A 17,748-nucleotide genomic window follows, 5' to 3' on the forward strand; every position below is an offset into this window, starting at 1 on the left:
TACAGTAAAAAGCAAAAGGAAGAAGTAAATTAAGAAAAGGGCAATTAAGCAAAAGGAGCCAGCTCTTGATGATTGGGGTGGTTCTCAAGTTATCCAGATTACAAAGGATTCAAATATTAAGAAATTCACTGTTGGGAAGTGTGCTCTGAAAAAAGGGGCCAAGGGTGTGGCTGGACAATCTTTCACTAAAGAGGTTGGTCCCAACTCATGGATCCAACTGGCCATCCCAGCAGAAACAAGAATGGATATGGGGTTATTCAGGATAGATCAATAGAAGATGCTCTTGTCTGAGAACTGAAACCCCACGACTGCACAGAAGGTTGACAAGGTTACTGAGAATGTTATACCAGGAAAACTATTGGCAACCTGAACTCCAAGGAACAGAGATAGAAGAAAATGAAGGGAGGCTGTGGGACTTCCAAAACCCTGCAAATAGGACATGGGCTGATAGAGATTCTCAACTATAGACATGTTTTACCCTCCAACTTTTAAGTTTTTATTGAAAGGTAGACACGATGAGTACCTGGGTGGCTCAGTTGGTTAAGCATTTGCCTTTGGCTCAGGTCATGATCCTAGGAAACCATCTGCCTTTGACTCAGGTCATGATTCCAGGGTCCTGGGATTGAGCCCTGTATCAGGCTCCCTGCCCAGTGGGAAGACTGCTTCTCCATCTCCCTCTGCTGCTCCCCCTGCTTATGCTTGCTCTCTCCCTTTTTTGTTGAATAAAATCTTAAAAAAAAAAAAAGGTAGACATGATGTATCAGGTAAAAGGAACTAAGCTATGCAGGGTTTTAGTGTGAGATTTTATATTTATCCTCCTAAGAATCACTCTCTGTCTATTGTCTGCTATGGCTATAGGTATCAAAGACTAAAATTTCCTCCAGTGTTCTTATTTGTCTTCTCTGCTGTGTTTGGGTTTCCCATCAGATTTCTTACATAGATTCTGAGCCCTGCAGTTCTTTCAGTTGTTTTATATATTATATATATCGTAACAAGAACCTTACGGATGTGGTGATAATATTTGGGAGCAGGGGAAGTACTGTATAATCCTATAGCCTTTTACTGAACTTCTGCCCTGAGGCTATAATCTTCAAAAGCTCTTCCCTGCTTTTTTTCTCCCTTTATGTGACACAGGAAGGGTAGAGAGGGCTGGGTATTTCTCTTCCCTCAGGTTGGGTGGGGTCTAGTAAAATAGTTTCTCTGAGAATAAGCCTTTGTTAAGGAGAAATGGGTGCTCTGGCATATTTCAAAGTGGTACTTTTCCCTCCTCTTGCCAGAAGCAAAGGAGATTGTTCTCCAGTCTTGACCCTAAGAACCTAGTAGGGTTCCTCTGGAGGTAGAACCCACAAAAATGTGAGGGTTGTCAATACAAAATGAATAAAACTTTTAGACACTCTAAAAGAAAAAGTTTTATTCCATCCCAGGTTAGGACACCTGTCTGGGAAAAACACTCTTCACAGGAAATAACAGGTCAAAGATTTTTTTTTTTTACATCTTGTAAAAGGTCAAAAGATTACAGATTAACATATAGGCAGGAATCACAAGTTTTCATGTTAAGAAATGCAAGAAGTAGGAGTATTCATTGACACCTCAAGGATAAGATGGTTTTCCTTTATGGCTTGGTAGGCCATTAATCAGGCTTTGGGTTTAGAAAAAAAGTTTATACAGTCATGCTAACATCTAAAATGGCTTCCCCTTGAGAAAAATTAAACAAAGATGTTACTGCAGATAGAAATCTTCTCTTCTTTTGCCTTTAACCAATGTCATACTCAAGGGCTTTATTCTTTCACAAAATCTGTATATGCTCTGGTTGGAGTCTCATTTCCTTAGTTTATAAATGAGAATGTCCCAGTCCTCTGGTGAATCTGCCTATTTCTCTCTGTCCTGGGTGAGGAGTCAAGAGCAGAGGTGAGGTTGTGATGACCATGGTGCAGCTCAGGTAGAAAACCTTTTGACTTTCCCATCTCTGAAGAATTACTTCCAGTTTTCCTGAAGGCTCTGACTCTGAGGCTGATGGCCATTGGATCCATGCCTAGATCCCAAATGGAGTTGGAAACTGTTCTAACTGCCAAAAGCTTTGGTGTTTTTTGTTTTTTGTTTTTCAGTTTTTATTTGAGGAAACCTGGCGTTTCTCTGACTGGCTATTTCTAATCTGTTTGTAAGGTGTGAGTTGAGTCTGAACCTGCCCAAGGAGTGTTATGGGCTCCATGTTGACAGTGACTTCCCCACATCGAAAAACTTGAAAATTATATCAATAATTGTCTACATCAGAGCCAAGTTATATTTGCTTTACTCCAAACCATGAAGAACTAAAAGTGCATTATACAAAACGTTTATACTGTTCTCGTATATCACCTATTTTGGGTTCATGTGACTAAATCAGTACTTTCTAGAAAATGGTTCTGTTAAAACTGCTATGGTAATCAATTGATGTCTCTTAGTTATTTTTGTCTGAATTAAGCCATCATGGTAGCAACTACCATGATTCTTTTTCTGCAAAAGAACAATAAATATTAAACATGTCAAAATAAAAGAAAATAAGCTTCCCTTATATATCAGGCCTTTAGAGAGTTTTTTCTCTCATCGGGATCAATTAGCCTTTAAGTTTTCTTAACAGTTACTGGCTCCAGCAGCAGCTTCTGAGCCTGGTATACTATGATTCTCTGTATTCATTCTTCTCCCCAATTTTCAAGGCAGCAATTTGCCCCACGACTTCAATTTTCTTTTTTTTTTTAATTTTTAATTTTTTATAAACATATAATATATTTTTATCCCCAGGGGTACAGGTCTGTGAATCCCCAGGTTTACACACTTCACAGCACTCACCAAAGCACATACCCTCCCCAATGTCCATAACCCCACCTCCCTTCTCCCAACCCTCCTTCCCCCAGCAACCCTCGGTTTGTTTTGTGAGATTAAGAGTCACTTATCGTTTGTCTATGACTTCAATTTTCTGATGGACCTAAGAAGAGTTGTTAAATTTTAGACAGTTTTCTTGTGAGAACTAGTGATGACGTTCCAGCTCCACTGTATCCTATTTTAACCTATTTTAAATTAATAGGATCACAGAAATAATCCCCCCCACCCAAAATGTATGAGTGAGTAAATAAGTGTAGAGGTCCACTTCTGAAGGCAGGACCTCAGCCCTGCCCATAACCTCCCTTGGTTGAGTAAGTGAACCAGACCAGACGAAGGGGGTGGGAAACTGACAAAGGCACTTAGTGACTCATGTGTGTACGTTTGGCTCTCCTTTTGACTGGAAGTGTGCAAGTTTTGGGGGGAGAGAGAGTCTTTAAAAAATTTAAGTAATTTCCATAACGGGTAGAAGGCAAACCGGTTTGCTTAAGAACCCTAACCACTGGACTAGAAGGCAAACAAAGCAGCCGCAAGACCAGAGAAAATTAAATTGCTGGAGACTTCTTCCAACTGGCCCTCTCCTGTCCATTCAGGCACTTCATCCTATGCCCCTCCAGAGACTGCTCCGCTTGTTGCAGCCCAGCCTCTGGACTGGCTCTGGAGCAAAAGTTGCAAGTGTCTTGACTCCACTCATTTCTTCCTTCCTCCCGGAGGGTTCCACTACCCAGAGGTGTGTGGAAAGACTAGGCAGTGGTCGCCCTCCATGAAGATTAACAATAAATTGTTAATATATAAATACATAAATATATATAAATATAATGGTATATAAATATAATGGTTTGTTTTTGCACCATTATATAAATATATACTCAATATATAAATATATAAATATAATGGTATTTGCACCTATAATGTATATGGTATCTTATATAGTTAATAAATTACCCATAGAAAAAATAGTTAATGATGTGGTGACAATTAACACTTCGTTCAAAACACAGAATGATAGGTCCCAGAGCTCCCCGGGCCCCCAATTTCTCAGGCTTAAATGGAAAGAAACGCCCAGTGTGACCTAGGAGGAAAATACAAAATTCTGGCCGCCACAAAGCTAAGCCAATTACCTTCCCATACCGGGAGTCGAACCCGGGCCGCCTGGGTGAAAACCAGGAATCCTTACCGCTAGACCATATGGGAAGCACCGACAAGAGCTTTCTCCCTTCTGTAGACATCACTTACTTCAGCCTGCTGTCTGCCCCCCCACTTAAGTTTCATACCCGCTGGGCTCGCCCTGCCTCCAGAAATTCTGACTGCGGCTGCGCGAGTCCCGGCTTAAAGGATCCCCTTCCCTCAAACTGGCACCGGCTACATCCGGGCCTCTCGAGGGGGCGGGAGCTCCTATTCCCGGAAATCTCCCAAAGGTCTAGAGCCTGCCGGGACAGACTGCCAATCCTGGTGGTTTTCTGTCTGTATTGCTGTGGGCGCTGGGCACGCGGACATACCCAAAGCCCAACTTCAAACTGTAAAATGAAGGCTATTGCTTGACCTTTGACATCAACTGACATCTAAAACAAAGGACCCCATTCGGGACGGAATTCCACGTGAATATCTTTTTGTGAAAAACAAATATGTATATATACATTTTTAATTTTTATTTATCTATTTGACAGAGATCACAACTAGGCAGAGAGAGAGGAAGGGAAGCATGCTTCCCGCTGAGCAGAGAGCCGGATGCGGAGCTAGAACCTGGGACTCTGGGATCATGACCTGAGCTGAAGGGAGAGGCTTTAACTCACTGAGCCACCCAGGTGCCCCTATGTTGTGTTTTTAACTTTTGCTTCAAAATCTCACTGGTTGACACTTTGTAGCGGGATTTTGTTCTGAAATTCAACCTATGTGGGAAGGGATGTACTTTTTTTCTCTAGTTTACTTTTGAGGTTTTCCATTAGGCTTTTCACTGACAACTCAACCTCAATATGGCAAAAACAAAACAAAAAAAAACCAATTCCTTCCCCCCCCCCCACCCCATCCAACCACAGGTATGACCTATTGCCATTAAAGTATATGTTAAAGAACAGTGTGGTACCTGTATATTAACTGACAGTAAAATCAATGAAACAATGGAAGCTCCAAAATACGGTATGGGTATACATTGGGATTATGTAAAAGAAAAAAAAAGGGGGGGAGCATCTAAACTCAGTGGTTCCACATACAGTAATGTAGACCTATGGTAGAAAAAAATAAGCTAGATGTAGGATTCACCCCATACCTCAACTGAAACCACAGAAGTTCTTTAGGAAAATACTGGAGAATTCTTTTATCATATCATTTACAACCCCAAATCGAGAAATGATAAAACAGCTGACTGATAAAGTCAACTTTTTCACAAGTAGGCAGAGAGGCAGGCAGAGAGAGAGGAGGAAGCAGGCTCCCGGCAGAGCAAAGAGCCCAATGCGGGGCTCGATCCCAAGACACTGGGATCATGACCTGAGCCGAAGGCAGAGGCTTTAACCCACTGAGCCAGCAAGGTGCCCCTGATAAAGTCAACTCTTAAATCAATTAAGAAAACTAAGTAAAAGAAAATACAAGAGCTGGGTGATGGTTACTATAGCTTTCACCTTAGTTATTCATTAAGCTATTCAATATTTTGTGCAGGTTAACACATTTTATTTTAAAATGAAGTTTAAAAAAAAACATAAGCAAAGTTACAAGAGAAATTGGGAAAAATATTTACATTTCATATTATGAACAAAGGATTAATTTTCCCCAAGCAAACTTTTAAAAAAACAACCCAGTAGGATAATGAAGCAAAGACACAGATCCCATCACAGGAAATACATTTGGCCCTTCAAAAATTAAAAGTAGCATGGTCTCGCTCCTATAAAGATAAATGAAGAGTTCCTTGAGTTCCCTTGAAAATCTAAGTCAGATCTTTTAGACTTTCTGGATTAAAACCTGCCGAGGACTACCTACCTACTTAGGCGTTCACCTTTTTTATTGACATGGAATCATACTGTCTTAAATTGTTAGCCATGTTTGTCTTTTTTTCCTACACCAAAATCAGTTTTCAGAATCTAGTGCAACTGAAGAACCTATTTGTTGTCCTTCCCTGCCACTAACTGTGCAGTATTTTATCCTGTAAAGAAACCACAGCTGATATATCCATGAGGCTCTTCAAACTTTCACACCTAACAAAGCTAGAAACATGCAAACCAGAGAAATTTTAAGGAACAGGGATTAGTTGGGGTGGGATAGGGGCAGGGGCAATCTGTGAAGGAAGAAGGCCTGAGATAAGGTAGCCACACCAAAGAACAGCTGTGCTCACTGTCCAGCCTCTGGTCACAAGTCAGGCAGACTGAGGCTCCAGCTGCTTGAGTTTTTCCTGGAGGCCCCCGAGTTGGCTTCGACCCCAGTCAATGCGGATCTGAAGGCTGGCCATGTCTGCGGCCAGCTGCAGGCCTAGAGGAAGAGACAAGATTGTCACCATGGTATCCGCTGTGCGATATGACTCAGGGGCCTCTGAACATCCCCAGGGACTGGAAAGGCTCCAGAATTTTCTAGCTTCCACACTATTTCTAAAACATTCCCAGAAGAGCCTTGCACTGGCTGCTTCAGAATCTCACTAGACCCACACCCTCACCTCCTTCACATCTTTACTAAAATGTCACCTCTTCAACAGATTTCCTTTACTCCTTTACATTACCCTGTGACTAAAAATTCACAGATCATAACACTGTTGCATGCCCTCATTTCCTTTCTTCTTTCCTTCATTATAATAGTCCTTCACTATTCTTGCCCTCTGTTTACCCTGCCCCCAAAAGTGTTCCACATTCTGGATTCACATCTAGGTGGCTTTTGCCTGATGCTTCTGCTTAACAGTCTTCTGGGCCCTCCATGCCCAGGCCACTCGTCAGTCCAGTCTTCAGCCTACCTGCCTGAGAGCAGAGCTGGCCACACATCTGCTCAGTTCCCTCCAGGAAGCACTTTCTCCTCTTGGTTTCTGGGATCTCTCACCCTCTGGCTATTGTTCCTGCCTCACTGCTACTTCTCAGTCTCTTCGAAAGTGGTTTCTCTCCTTCCTCTTCCCACCTTTCTGTCCACACTCTGAGGCCCTCTGCTGATCTCAGCTTAAATGCTGTGTCTGTGTCAGCCCCCTGTGTCTATGCAGGGGGCTCCCAAATCTCTTTCCAGCCCAGGTCTCTTCCAAACTCAGATGCATGTGCCCAGACACCTGAGAAGAGTCTCCACCACACAGTAGTAGGAACACACTCTCACTCAACTCTTGACTTACCCTTGGCGGCAGCTCTCCTGCACCAGGTGAGAACACCCAGGTGTTCCTGCTGGAATCTGTGGGTTCATCCTTCATTCCTCTCCTTCCCTTACTCTCAAATTGATCTGTCAGTAAATCTCGTGGCTTCTACTCTCAAAACATGAAGATTCCTGTCACTTGTACTTTCCTTCACTGCTTCCACCTACATCTCAATCCTGGCTGCTCCCCAACATGTGCTTCCTCCCTCTGCTCTTGTCTGTTCCCACCCAGCACCCAGAGTCTTCCTATCACTCTGTGGATCCAACTCTGCCTCACTCTCGTCAGAGCCACCCGTGACTCCCAAAGTCCTCATCAGGGCCTATACCTCAAATAACCTGGGCCCAGTCCCCTCTGACCTCAGTTCCTGGTACTCCCTGCTTCATAAACTCCACTCTAACCCATTTGGCCTCCTCTCTGCCAACCTAATCATGATTTCACCTCAAAGCTTTTGCCCTGGCTGGCCCCTCTGCCTATAGCACAGATCAACTACAAAGTTCTTTCCATCTTTTCAGAGAGGACTTTTCAGATCACCCTTCATAAAATAGCTACCCTCACCCACTCCTGCCCCACTCCATCCACCATGTTATTTTTCCATAACAATTCTCACTACCCCGTATTATATATAGGGCCTACTTATTTATTTGCATGTTTTCACTCTCCCCTCAATGGAATATACATTCCATGAGGGGTATTTATATCTTTTGTTTCCTGCTGTATCTCCAGCCCCTAACATGAGCCTGGAACACTGCCAACAGCCAGTAAATCCTTTTTTGAAAAAACAGCATGTGTGCAACAAAAGCCTCCTATGGAAAAAACCCTGGAAAACCCTTTGCAGATTAACCCCAGCCAGGCATGGCATTACTACTACTTCTTCCTATAGATAGAGGGTCTACTCACCTTCCCGGAAGCTGGCTTGGGCATGACGTAGACTGTGCGGAACCAGGATTCCAAACCAGTTCAGAGGGTCCCGGGGGGCTGGGGAAGACTCTGGCTCTGGGGTTCTGGAGAGACCCTTGCGCCTGCGTAAAGCTGGATAAAGACAGACTGGAGGTTGGGGGTCTCATTACCTGTCCTTTTTCTTCTCTGTGACAATGTTGAACTTGATCTAAGCTCATAATCCTGACAAACATTGAAGGCTGTAAAATCCCTCCAACCATTTATGTTCCAGAAAACATACCACAAAGAACAACCTTTCTGTTTGTGATTCAGATGAGATGCCCTGACCACTCTCTCATGACTCTCATAAGATCAGCAAATGACCCCCTTGTTTACCTGTGACAGATCCACACACTGAGTTTTCCCATTTTGTCTGAACATGCTGAAAGGCCAGACAGACCCTCCTACTCCCCGTTTGTCTCATAAATGACTGAGATTAGAAGTTCGTCCCTCTGAAACCAGTTAGACATATAAACATTTTTTGTTCAACTGACTGAAACTTCCCCCGATTGCAAAACTATTCCAACCGTAAAGGACTTCAACTATAACTTATCTATTTCTCTCTATAGAAGTCTAAAGCAAAAACAAACAAAACAAACCAGCCTGCTGAGACACTGTGATCCTCTGATCTGGGCCATTCTCCATCGCAACACCCTTAATAAAATAATCTCTTCAATTATCCTGTACATTTTGTTTTTGACATCGGGAGGGATCCGTGACGCGAAGAAAGGGGAACTCACCTGCCTCACAGGGCCCCACTTCTTCTGGAGTCTGGGCGCTGGCTCTCACCACCCAGACCTTCTGGAGTCCGTCCTGGGCCTCGCTGAAGAACGAGAAGGCAGGATCGACATTTTGAGGCCCCAGCCTGGACCCTGTCCACCCACCCGTTCCAACATACACGCCTCCTCACCTGGTGTAGACGCAGACCTGAGGCTCCATGCGGGAGGCATATTGCAGAGGACCTACAGACTTGGCACCCATGGCATAGCGAGCTTTGGAGAGTGAGAACCAACCCTGGGATAAGAGGAGAGCGATTAAACTCAGTTTACCTCCGCATGCCCTCCCATCCCTCCCTCCGCAAGATTCCACATCCCACCTCCTCCACCCGGGCGTTCAGTGCTGCTCTCTTCGCCTCCAGTTCTTCCAGGTCCTGGAGCAGCTGCAGAAGGAGCGAGTCCATCTGCGCGCGTAAGCCAGGCGCAGCCATGGGCCCACGGTACTGAGGTCTGGAACCAGACTCCTCACAGGTTGCCCAATCGTCGCTCACCATGGCCGGCATGACAACCAATAGGCTCACCTTCCACGGGCGTTCCCAGCCGTGGGCCGAGTTGCCCAGCCTTTCTAAAGGCAAACGCTTAGAGCCGCGCTGCAGTATTGACTAGCTGGGTTTTCCGAGGCGTGTGAGCCTACGAAACAGTCGGCTAGAGCTGTGGGTGGTTCCGAGTCGCTTTGGGAAGAGGCCGTATTTTACACTTGATCTTAGTCAAAAGGCCGAGAAGCGATAAGAGGCCGCTTTTTAACAGTAGGGTGATAGCTGTGGTGTTGGAAGAGGCATAGCTGTATGGCAGCTATTTTAAGGGAGAAGAGGCTTTAATTCCAGCAGCCGGTAGGCGAGCTTCCAGTCAGCCGCTGTGCTGCTTTTACAGTTGCTGGATCATTTTGAACCGCCAATTATGATTACTCTAGCGGTTTATCATCTTAAAATTGGGCATCCTGCGCAGTGGTAAGTAATGAAGCCACGCACTAACATCTTTAGTAAGGGCGAGCCTTACCAACGTGACAACGTTTCGACGCCCGCCTATTGGTGTTCCAGTCAGCTTGCGTGTCCAGATTGACCAATCGTCTTGCAACTCCTAACCCTCCGCCATCTTAACATTTGGCACTTCCCACAGTACTAGAGTGCAACAAAGCCTCTAGCGACCTTCTTGATTGAGGGCAGAATTGTTGGTGACGTTGCTGACGCTGCGCCCGGCGTTCTCCTAGACCCACGTGGAATCCGTGCTCAGAATGGTAGGAGTGGTGTTTGAGCTCCTGTTTTTTATAGTGGGGGCTCGCGCAGGGCTGAGGATGATTTATGGGCTTGGGGCTGGTGGGGCTGGTGGCCCCCCGGCCCGGCTGTGCGTGGCGAGGAGGCTGAGCTAACCCGCTTTTTCCGTAGCTGCGTCGTGAGGCCCGTCTTCGCCGGGAGTACCTGTACCGCAAGGCCCGAGAGGAGTCGCAGCGAGCTGCCCAGGACCGGAAGGAGAAGGTTCGGCGCGCCCTGGAAGGTAAGCACGTCTCCGCCCCGCCTCGGGGATGGGGAGTGCTCTAAACCTGTCGTTATAGAGACCATTGGTTTGCATTTTAAAATCCAACGGAATAAAAGACCAAATGGTATAAAACGCGTTTAATTAGCATCTCTTAGTATTTGTATGGCTGAGCATCCTTTCAAGTATTTACTGGCCGTTTTCCTTGGCTTTTGGGTTTTTAAATTCTTTCCGTGATGATGCTATAAATTTCATATCTTGTCATATATCCTGCAGTATCCAGATTTCCAGTTTGCCTATTAATTTTGTTTACAGTGTGCTTAGTTCTTCCCAAATTTTAAATTTTTACATTGTCCTCCCGCGCCTACCCCCGTTGTTTTTCGTTTTGCTACCTTCGGTTCAAGATGACAAGAGTATCTTTTAGTTGTTACTATGATTACGTTGCATTTAAAAAGTGATAAACCGTAGAGAATTTATTTTTATTCGAGTTGTGAATTGGGATCTAACTTTGCAGTATTTTCTCCGCTTTTTGTTTGTCATACGAATGAAGAGTGTTAACTTGTTTGAATGAAAATGTTATATTTATCCCTGTTTTCTTGGTTCTTGTGTAAATAGAACTTTCCTGTCTGGATGGTACATCAGCTTACTATCTATGATTATTATTTTTTTAAAATTTTATTTATTTATTTGAGAGGGAGAGAATGAGGAAGAGCATGAGAGAAGAGAGGTCTGGGGGAGAAGCAGACCCCCTGCTGAGTAGGGAGCCCAGTGTGGGTCTTGATGTGGATCTCAATTCTGGTTGCAATCTGGGAACTCTAGGATCATGACCTGAGCCAAAGGCAGTCGCTTAACCAACTGAGCCGCCCAGGCCCCCTCTCTGATTATTTTAAATTCACTTTAATTTTCTGTGTTTTAGACATATAAAGTGCATGAGTCTATATGTTTACATTAAACGTTATGTTAAATATCTGTGATCTGTCTGCCCACATTAGAAATAAAAAATGCTCAATATATAGAAATTCAGGAATATTTTCCCCCAATTCAGATAGCCACAATACAGGATACTTTTTAAAAATAAGCCATTTCCTTACTCTTCTTTGTGCTTATGTCATACTTGTTTGTATCCTTAAATCACATGGGTTGATTTTTAGTTTTAAACGTAGTTACTAGGTTGTATGTATTCTTCCCCAGCTTTATGTTTTGTAAGATCTATTGAGTGTAGTGGGGGCTCCCATTTCCCTGTGCTTGGTGTTGACCTTATTTTTTTAGTCTGGCGCAGTTAGGAACAGCATTGCTGCTATGAACCTTCTCTTCCAGGTGCAAGAATTTCTCCAGGGCATATTGGAAAGACATGCTGGTTCCAAGGGCATGTTCATATTGAGCTCTGTACTCCAAAGTGGGCATGCCCACAGCCCAGCCCTTTTTTTTTTTTAAACCAAGTCTAGCTTTAGTTCACCGAGGAAATCTGACCCAAAGCATAAAGTTTAGCACTTTCGTTGTCAGAGGGTTTCAGGGTTTTCAGGGTTTCTGGGCCACATTCATATAGAAAGAACACTCTGTATTTGTTCTTTTAAAAATTGGTGTTAATTTTTTCCTAGTACAAAAAGAATATATACTTGCAACTAAATATTTTAGAAAGCCATCAAACCATGAAACTGGAAGCCATAGAAAATGAAATCTCCTGTAACCATTGTTAACAGCTTGGCATGTAGACAAAAATAGTTTTGTCTCTCTCTTCCCCCTGCCAAAGAAGTCATGTACACATTTCTGCACAGAAAGGAGTGAAAGGGGTACTTTTTAATCAAGTCTGTACAGTTTTTGTAAGCCACAGTGTTGTATAAACTGAGGGCCCCATGCATGGGTCTTACTCAGCTACTCTGTGTTCCCCCTGCAGAGAACCGCCTGATTCCCACCGAATTACGCAGGGAGGCTCTGACCTTACAGGGTTCCTTGGAGTTTGATGACGCCGGTGGTGAAGGTAAACTTTCCTGACACTGGGCCAGCTTCTTCCTCTGCACTTGAGCCTGCTGGTTTCCTTGTCATTCCGCGGACAGCTTGAAGAAAGGCTGTGTAGCCCCTCTTTGCGAAACTTTCTCCCAGATGCCCTCCTGACTGTGCACAGATGGCACTTTAGGAGAGCTCTTTCTTAGTGCTCCCAATTTCGTTTATTTAGCACATAAGGGTTATCCCACTTACTCTGTTTTGTCTGTTAATTATCCCCCTTATCAGAATATGAACTCTTGCTGAGGCAAATCCATTTTGTTTACTGCCATGTCTCCAGCTCCCAGCACTTCATTAACACCTAAACAGACATTATGAATTTTTTTTATGAGGAAAAGGAGTCTGTTACCTTTGGCCTTAACAGAATCTGGGTTTGTACTTGGTAGTCATTAACCCCATGTGATAAATGTAGTTAAAATGAAGTAAAATCAAATTTGAACATTTAGTTCCTCAGTCATAGTTGTTTTTATAACCAGTGTGGCTGGAGGGCTACCCTCCTGCTCAGTGCAGGTGTGGAACATCTTATTTTCATCATCAAAAGTGTTGTCAGACAGTGCTGCTCTAGACAGATTGAGCTACCCTCAAGTTAGCATTTTATTTCCCAAGACAGTCACATTCCCCTCATGCTGTGACCAGGTGTGACCAACCATGTGGATGATGAATATCGATGGGCAGGGGTTGAAGATCCTAAGGTCATGATCACTACCTCCCGAGACCCCAGTTCCCGCCTCAAGATGTTTGCAAAGGTACCAGTAGTGGGAAGCGAATGGGAGGTCCTAAAGCACTAGTGGCCCTAGTCCTAATTGAAATGCATTCACATACAAGGAGCTGAAGTTGGTGTTCCCAGGTGCCCAACGCATGAACCGTGGCCGGCATGAGGTAGGGGCACTGGTGCGAGCCTGCAAAGCCAATGGTGTCACTGATCTGCTGGTTGTCCATGAGCATCGAGGCACACCTGGTGAGTCTGTGGTGGGAACAGGGTGTCTGCTGGGGTGGTTGTCTGAGAGCAGATAAGGTTTCTGACAGCCCGCCTGGCCCCACCAGTGGGGCTCATTGTCAGCCACCTGCCCTTCGGCCCCACTGCTTACTTCACACTGTGCAATGTGGTCATGCGCCATGACATTCCTGACCTGGGCACCGTGTCTGAAGCCAAGCCTCACCTCATCATGCATGGCTTCTCCTCCCGACTAGGCAAGCGGGTGAGTCTGAGTCCATGGGGTGAGGGCTGGGGGCAGGGGGTTCAGGCTGGGCATTTGCCACTTGCCTTCCCTCTGACCCAGGTCTCTGACATACTCCGTTACCTGTTCCCCGTGCCCAAAGATGACAGCCACCGTGTCATCACCTTCGCAAACAAAGATGACTATATCTCCTTCCGGTAGGTCCATGGGCTGGCCTCAGAATGGCATCCTGACCTTTGTGTTCCCCTGCTGTTTGTTATTGGCTCACATCTGCTCACTGTCTTCTCTCACCCCTACCTTATCTCCCCTTGCCTCCAGGCACCACGTATATAGGAAGACCAGCCACCGCAATGTGGAGCTGACAGAGGTTGGACCTCGCTTTGAACTGAAGTGTGAGTTTGGGGCTTAATTCCACTTCTTATGGTGGTGGTGTGCTGGCGGTGTAGGTGACAATGTACCCATCTACACCTCCCAGTGTACATGATCCGCCTGGGCACGCTGGAACACGAGGCCACAGCAGATGTGGAGTGGCGCTGGCACCCATACACCAACACCGCACGCAAGAGGGTCTTTCTGAGTGCTGAGTGAACCCACTTGCTGGTCAGGACGTGGACCTGGACCCAGGACTTGGGGAGGGGTCAGAATAAAGTCTGTGTGCCACACCACCCCATTTGCTTCTGTGTGGTCAGGACAAACCCACCGTTGGGCTGCATGTGAGGGACAGTTTCTACTGGGTCTTCTTACTTGAGGAGCTGACAGCTCAGGGACATTCTCAGGTCTGCTCTTGACGTTGTATCTAGGACAAGGCAGGCTCAACCTGCTGGCTTGCTCCTTAACCATAGGAAAGATTTGGGAGATTTGGTGGTGGTGTCACTTGGGAGTCAGAGGCCCTGTGAGAGCCCATCTCAGACTGGGACTGATGTGTACTTAAGGACCCTGGTTTTACACAGAACACATGTCAGGAGCCTACAGCATGCCCCCAAGTTGATGTGGAGGGGAGTATGACATTAAGAAAGAAAGCCATCATACCACTTGGGGCAGGTCTGTAAGAAAACAAGTCAGGCAGGGGGATGGAGAGTGGGGGAGACCTCTGCAGATGCCCCTAGAGCTACAGGATGGCATGAAGCAGCAGGGATCACCTGGATGATCCATGCAAAGACCCTGAGGTGGACGTACTCATAAGCGTTCCAGGAGCAACAGTGGCCTAGTGAGAGGAGTCTTGAGGGAGAACAGGCAATAGGTTTCATGGGATGTCTGTGACTTCTAGCCCCACTCATGTAAATCCAGGACCTTCCAGAACCCCTCTCGCCTTGCCATAACCTCAGCTCACAAATGAAGGATATGCCACTAAAATTTTCATGCAAGTTACAGAAATTCCAAAATACATACAAAGTAGAAGTAGTATGATGTTTTTATTAGTTTTCTGGACTACCAAAACTGCCATCGACTGGGTGTCTTAAAATAGCAGAATTATTCTCTCATAATTCCAGAGGCCAGAAATCAGGTCACTCCCAACCCCTCCTCCATTATTTGCCTCTTCCAGCTTCTGGTAGCAATTGACAATCCTTAGTGTTCTTTGGCATGTAGTTGCATTGTGGTTTCAGTCTTTGTCTTCACATGGTCTTCCTCTACTGTCAAGTTTCCGCTGTGTGTCTGATAAGGACACTTGTCATTAGATTTATAGCACATTAGAAAATCAAGGATGGGGGGGCACCTGGGTGGCTCAATGGGTTAAAGCTTCTGCCTTCGGCTCAGGTTATAATCTCAGGATCCTGGGATCAAGCCCCGCATCAGGCTTTCTGCTGAGCAGGGAGCCTGCTTCCTCCTCTCTCTCTCTGCCTGCCTCTCTGCCTACTTGTGATCTCTGTCTGTCAAGTAAATAAATAAAATCTTTAAAAAAGAAAATCAAGGATGACCTCTTCATTTAAAGATTCTGAACTTAATCACGTCTACAAAGACTTTTTTTCCCCCAAATAAGATCATGGGTTCCAGGAATTAAGCTGTGGACATACCTTTTGGAGCCACCATTCCTCCAACTACATGTCCTCATTTCTCACCTTCAGAAGCTGTGGGCCTCCTGCCCTTCCTGTTTACTGTATCCCCCTATACCTCTTGCAGACATCGTAGGCATGAGGCTGATGCTCCTCTGCTAACTCTGAACATCCTCCTAGGTAAGCGCCATGAGGCCTGGGGCTGCATTCACTGTTTCACCGAGCCTAGAGCAGGCCCTTAGTCACTGGCATTTTATTTTTTTAACAGCACAGAAGTCTCAGCAGGCCTTTGTGCTAGGGGCCAGCTCCTAGGGATAGGTGGAAAATAAGAGGCAAACTATTTATTATTCACTTTATTGTGGCTTCCACTGCTAAAGAGGCCTTTGAGAAGCCAGCACACTTGGGCTCACCAGTAGTGGAGGGATTTATGAAAGACAATTGGGTCTACGTTTTGCTCATCAGCTGTGTTTAGCCACTGGATGTGAGTGATATCTACTGTCAAGTGATACTGGGGGAAACGACCCTTCACACTGTGCTGGTGGAAGAACCAGTGGGTAAAGGCTTTTCAGATGGCAGTCTGGTAAGCATTTGAAAGTTCTACTTCTTGAGTCACTGGTGATGCTGCAGACAGCTTAGGTACAGCTTTGGGTATTTGAGCAGGGGAGTTTGGAAAGTGAGCCAATAAAATAACAGTAATTAAAACAAGAAATAGTAAGTTGTGGGAAATGTTCACTGTAGTGCCTTGTGTATTGCACAGATAATATCCTGAGGATTCACAGGGAGCCTTGGATTTGAGGCATGGTATAGGGCATAAAGGGATATTTATGCATCTTTTATTTGACTTTTTAAGGAAGAAATCAGTTCTTACATGGTTTTGAAATGTGAAGGACAAAGGAGACACAGAGACAAAGGAGAAGACAAGTCAGCGTGGGCTTTGGTGCTTACCATTTGAGTATCTCCTCTGGCCAGAGAGCAGTGGCCCAGAGAGAGTAGAGGGCCTTTGTGACCAGGTTTTCCTTTGTCATGTCTGCAACTGATTTTCATGTTCTAGTATTCTTCTCAATATTCAGAAATATTAATGTGGGGAATCTAAGTTAAGGGCATGAGGGCACAGATTGCCCTGTTTTTGCAACTTTTATATAAATACGACATTTCAAAATAAAAATTATGGGACACCTGGGTGGCTCAGTTGGTTAAGCAACTGCCTTCCGCTCAGGTCATGATCCTGGAGTCCCTGGACGGAGTTCCACATCAGCCTTCCCTGCTTAGCAGGGATCTGCTTCTCACTCTGACCTCTCGCTTCTCATGAGCTCACTCTCTATCAATCTCCCTCTCAAATAAGTAAATAAATAAATCTTTAAAAATCTAAAAACTTAGAACATTTTCTGAAGGAATGTTGGAGTTCCTTTAGAAAGTGTTCTAAGTTTTTAGACATAGTGAAGTATTTAGGGGTGGAATATCAGCCTGATACTTGCTTGAAAATGGTTCAATAGGGAGAAAAAGCTGAAGCAAAATACTAATTGTCACATTTAGATGATGCAGAGTTTGTTACAATATTCTTTCTACATTGATGTATGTTTTAAGTTTTTCACAGAGGATTAAAAGGAAAATAATTACAAAAGTGTATTGTTGTTTAAGCATTTTTCATATTTTTAAGTTAAAAATCTCAGTAAAAAGGTTGAGGTGTGAAAATAAAAGGGGGCCTCCTTTACAATAAAGTTGGAAAGCCAGCAGGGAGCTATCTCATGCCCTACCACTCCTTAATTGCAGACCCAAACAGAAGAGAAACCTTGTAAGTCCCTGCTGTGGGTTAGCTGTTTGGTATTCCAGCAGAAGAAAGGTTTTCTACTTCTCTGGCAACAGCCCAGTCAATGAGAGACAGTTACAACTCAGCCAATGAAAAGCAACTATCCCTTGAACTCCCAGTTTACTCTAATGGACTTTTTGTTTATAACAGCCCTCCCAGCTTCTCACTTTCCTCCATAAAAGAGCATTCCTCTCTTTTGTTCTCTGTACTTGGCTATGGTTTTGCCTTACCATGCATGTCTTGGACTGTAGTTCTCTACTACTCCCAAATAAACATATTTGTTGCTGGTAAACCAACTGCTGGTTTTATTTTTAAAGTTAATAAGGAGAGACAGGCCAACCATTAGTGTGGTGAAAGCCATTGAGAGTTAGGGCCAAGGGGTGGTGGTATGTTTTCATGTGCAGAAAAGAAGTGAAAAGCCAAGCAC

The 17,748-nt window shown here is 44.7% G+C and overlaps 2 protein-coding genes across 3 annotated transcripts; one reads left to right on the plus strand and one right to left on the minus strand.

Moving 5' to 3' along the window:
* Nucleotides 1-5,498: 5,498 nt before the first annotated feature.
* Nucleotides 5,499-9,396, minus strand: VMA22 (vacuolar ATPase assembly factor VMA22). The gene is made up of 5 exons (XM_082701628.1): nucleotides 9,195-9,396; nucleotides 9,009-9,112; nucleotides 8,839-8,921; nucleotides 8,060-8,191; nucleotides 5,499-6,312 (listed from the first exon to the last, which is right to left on the minus strand). Exons 1-5 carry the CDS (start codon nucleotides 9,375-9,377, stop codon nucleotides 6,200-6,202), a joined length of 615 nt encoding a protein of 204 aa, XP_082557754.1. The 5' UTR covers nucleotides 9,378-9,396; the 3' UTR covers nucleotides 5,499-6,199.
* A 548-nt stretch (nucleotides 9,397-9,944) lies between these two features.
* IMP4 (IMP U3 small nucleolar ribonucleoprotein 4) lies at nucleotides 9,945-14,188 on the plus strand. 2 transcript variants are annotated; one of them, XM_082701627.1, is made up of 9 exons: nucleotides 9,945-10,108; nucleotides 10,257-10,365; nucleotides 12,239-12,322; nucleotides 12,982-13,091; nucleotides 13,171-13,303; nucleotides 13,390-13,544; nucleotides 13,626-13,720; nucleotides 13,842-13,915; nucleotides 13,999-14,188. In XM_082701627.1, exons 1-9 carry the CDS (start codon nucleotides 10,106-10,108, stop codon nucleotides 14,109-14,111), a joined length of 876 nt encoding a protein of 291 aa, XP_082557753.1. In that variant the 5' UTR covers nucleotides 9,945-10,105; the 3' UTR covers nucleotides 14,112-14,188. The 2 variants fall into 2 exon arrangements, with proteins under 2 accessions (XP_082557753.1, XP_082557752.1); XM_082701626.1 differs by having other exon boundaries at nucleotides 9,992-10,108; nucleotides 13,390-13,720.
* Nucleotides 14,189-17,748: the final 3,560 nt, after the last annotated feature.

The sequence above is a fragment of the Mustela nivalis genome (genome assembly GCF_964662115.1).
Source record: "Mustela nivalis genome assembly, chromosome: 15".
Classification (NCBI taxonomy): Eukaryota; Metazoa; Chordata; class Mammalia; order Carnivora; family Mustelidae; genus Mustela; species Mustela nivalis.

What these genes read in the sequence shown, in the direction of transcription:
- VMA22 (XM_082701628.1), bottom strand. Translation starts at nt 9,377, where the DNA reads ATGCCGGCCATGGTGAGCGACGATTGGGCAACCTGTGAGGAGTCTGGT. An exon ending in AGTGGGGCCCTGTGAGGCAG is followed by an intron (nt 8,192 to 8,838) that starts GTGAGTTCCCCT and finishes GTCTTTATCCAG; the next exon opens with CTTTACGCAGGCGCAAGGGT. An exon ending in CCAAGCCAGCTTCCGGGAAG is followed by an intron (nt 6,313 to 8,059) that starts GTGAGTAGACCC and finishes CTCTTCCTCTAG; the next exon opens with GCCTGCAGCTGGCCGCAGAC.
- IMP4 (XM_082701626.1), top strand. An exon ending in GGTTCGGCGCGCCCTGGAAG is followed by an intron (nt 10,366 to 12,238) that starts GTAAGCACGTCT and finishes TTCCCCCTGCAG; the next exon opens with AGAACCGCCTGATTCCCACC. An exon ending in TGATGACGCCGGTGGTGAAG is followed by an intron (nt 12,323 to 12,981) that starts GTAAACTTTCCT and finishes TGCTGTGACCAG; the next exon opens with GTGTGACCAACCATGTGGAT.